This window comes from Sphaeroforma arctica, assembly GCF_001186125.1.
Source record: "Sphaeroforma arctica JP610 unplaced genomic scaffold supercont1.294, whole genome shotgun sequence".
Classification (NCBI taxonomy): domain Eukaryota; class Ichthyosporea; order Ichthyophonida; genus Sphaeroforma; species Sphaeroforma arctica.
Genome location: NW_014040264.1, coordinates 76,938 through 80,107, shown reverse-complemented (window position 1 = coordinate 80,107; position 3,170 = coordinate 76,938). Strand labels below are relative to the sequence as shown.

Here is a 3,170-nt window from a genome sequence, read left to right as displayed (position 1 = left end):
TATATATATATGTATATATATATTAAAATATATATATATATATATATATATATGAGTGTGTGTCCTTGTTTGTGTGTGTGTATGCACATATCAGGTCAAGTATGTATTCATGAATGCATTTTTTTTTGTCCAACGTGAGGTGACAACACACCTGATCGAGGACCCAGCATTTGTATTTGTCTTCGCCGTCGAAATTCGGCGTCGAGCGCGTTGTGTACCGCGTTGAAGAGGTAAAAAAAGGAGAGTCGAAAAAGGTTGCTTTATTGCTTTATACTTGTTGTGTCCAGGAACAATTCCTATCCAACATATCCACAACCTGCAAAAAAAAACTACTGTGACACTTGTATAGATAACTTAGGTAGTTCATGACAAGTGAAGATGTGGTCGTGACAACAAGTGAGCCTATGTATGTGTACTTCTGAGCATTTACTCCCCGTAAAACCACAAGATAACCCACCTATAATCTCTCCTGCCGCTTTGATATACTGTGGGTGCGACATCCTATTCTTCTGCTTGATACAACCCCAATGCAGCAGTGTTGGCTCGTTTAATAGCACATCATAAGCACAATACGAGAGTATATTTACATATGTGCGTGCCCGATAACAATCAGAAATTTTGTTTGTTTTTTTCTTTTTTTTCTTTTTTCTTTGGAGGTTTATGATATATGCATAGCGTCATTCAACAGTCATCACCTTTGTTTCAATTTAGAAGGCTTTGGGTTATGGCTGATATTGCATGAGCACTATTTCAATATTTTCAACTTCTAAACGAGGCTTAGAAGCACCATATAGCCTCCTGAAAATTGAACAAGGGAGAGTTGAAGACACAGGTATTTTTCGCTTTATAAATATTAAAAGATAATGGAATTTGATTGATACATCGTATAGTATTTTATATGCACTACTCGATTCTAAATTTGAAATGAACCGACTACAGCACCTAGTACTGTTTATTAGCTCCAGCCAGGCACTCGCACCGCAAGTGCACGACGTGTGTTCGGTTTGCTGGGTCGTCGCCAGTAGGATTTGGCGGATGTCATAGATACCATTGGTTCTTCTGAGTCGGTTCTAGACACTGGTTTGATGCACCTTTGACGACACTCTATGAGCGAGATCTCTAAGCAGCTGATGGACATCTCCGCATTCAGCTCTAGCCATTGCAGTAAAGAATAATTGGTGTCTATCTTGGCCAGTGTAAAGTAAAAGTTGATTCTGCTGGTGCACTTTGTACCGACTGACATTTCGTTATTAATTGTAACCTTGTATGTTGAGGTCAAAGAGGTTTCTTCGTGTCTGGTCCATGCGAGTGCACCCGTCTGGTATAGTCCACCATTTGCAGTGGTGAGTTGTTTCACCAAAACGGCTTTCTTTTTCCGCTTGTTTTGGTATAGAGCAATCTCGAAATCCGTGGTTATGCAGAGTGTGTGTATAGATGCAGTCTCGGGAATCACTTTTCTCACCACGTCTCTGGTTACCCTTTTTCTTTGTTTATTTGAATCACAAGACAGAAGACGAACCGAACCTTCCACTCCGTTCTTATTGTTTAGAGACGTTCGAACTACCGTCTCGCCTTTAAGTAGCACATCGACGAGAATTCCATCTCGCTTGAGTTCTGGTACACATGGACTGACTGATGTGCTCATTACTTTTTAAGGCCTTTCAAGGCTATTCAAAAGCTTGAAATACAATCATTTGTGCATGTTTGTGCGATGTGTCAACCGGCATATATATGCAAATATTACTGCTATGCTCTTACACCAGATATCTGCTAAATCTGGACAGTATATTTTATTTATTTGAAGCCTTGTTTTTGGAATTTTATGCTTGTGGAAAAGCCCTGCCTAAATAAGCAGACAAGTTATTTGTTTCAAAAAAAAAAAGGGTGGAGTAGTGCCTTTCCCCGCCAGACAGTATGACGCCCGCGGGCACATGGCCCATGTGAAATTGTGAATAATTTTGTATAAATATATTTGTATTATATACAAAAAAAACCAAAAAAAAACCATCTTTTGATTATTTTCCCGATTAAAATGCACAACAACTGTTAACAATTTTTTTAAACCGCTGTTCACAAAAGATCATTTATTTTATTCCTCTATGGTATGTTTATATAATATTATATGTACTATGTACAGTATACACTGTACAGTGTACACAGATCACAGTACATATGTTTATGTCTTTTCGCCCACCGCTCTACTCCAGAGAGAGTCTACAAACATGGACTCTCTCTAGCTAGTAGAGTAGAGGACTACTATAAGCGCTATATTTATCATATGTGCCTATGTCCCATTCTAAATTTTAAAACCCAAAAAAATAAATCGAACTCTCTATGGATCATTTCATCTCTACTCTACTCTCTGTACTAGAGAGAGAGAAAAAAGACTGTGCACTTGTGCAGCCTTAGGTGCAGCCGCGCAGGCCGCAGGGTGAGGAGCCGGGCACACAGACTCACAGACTCACTCCTCATCTCATTTGTGTCTCTCACACACTCTCACAATATCTCTAACCAGCACTCCTACAATGGCACTGTTCAGTGTTCACCGTGCGAGTTGCGAGACTTGCGAGACTTGCGACTTGCGACCGGCAAATACTGTCTATGTTATTGAAAGCATCTATTTATTTATTTATTTACTGTCTAACCGTCATCGACACAGGGGCGGCGGGCTCTTTGGTTGTTGAAATCAAATGTGGGCTTGTATCCGGGCGGACGGATAATCGCCAGTATCCGCAGACAACTGAATAGCCACAACGATAATATTTGACACTGTCACCCAAACACTAACAGATTGACAAAAGACCCGTCGACAAATGGGCTGGATATTGTGTACCGGGCCAAATTCTTCTATTGGATGCAATGTGTCAAGGCGTTAAGAGGCCAACCGGTACTGACTGGTGACCGTGGGTACCCGTTTGTAGATGTTTGTGGCGTGTACATAAATATGTATACTTGTAGTATTATGTAAATTTTTTTTTTTTTGATATTTCGAGCTTGGATTCACCGCAGTCTGGACTCTGGACCCTGGGGGCCTGAAGTCTTGAATGTGGACATCTGGAAAATTATTTGTGTCGAAAAGTTTGAACAAGAGAGTGGACTATACTACAGAGGTTAAAAAACCCCGTCGACAAATGAGCTGGCCAGGCCAATATACCAAATTTAAAAAAAAG

At 40.2% G+C, this 3,170-nt stretch overlaps 1 protein-coding gene across 1 annotated transcript; it reads right to left on the bottom strand.

Annotated features, from left to right (window-relative positions):
• Positions 1-955: 955 nt before the first annotated feature.
• SARC_04917 (hypothetical protein) lies at positions 956-1,684 on the bottom strand (the record flags this gene model as incomplete). Its single annotated transcript, XM_014301239.1, has 1 exon — positions 956-1,684. The coding sequence occupies exon 1, from the start codon at positions 1,643-1,645 to the stop codon at positions 956-958; it is 690 nt and encodes a 229-aa protein (XP_014156714.1). The 5' UTR covers positions 1,646-1,684.
• Between the last annotated feature and the right edge of the window lie 1,486 nt (positions 1,685-3,170).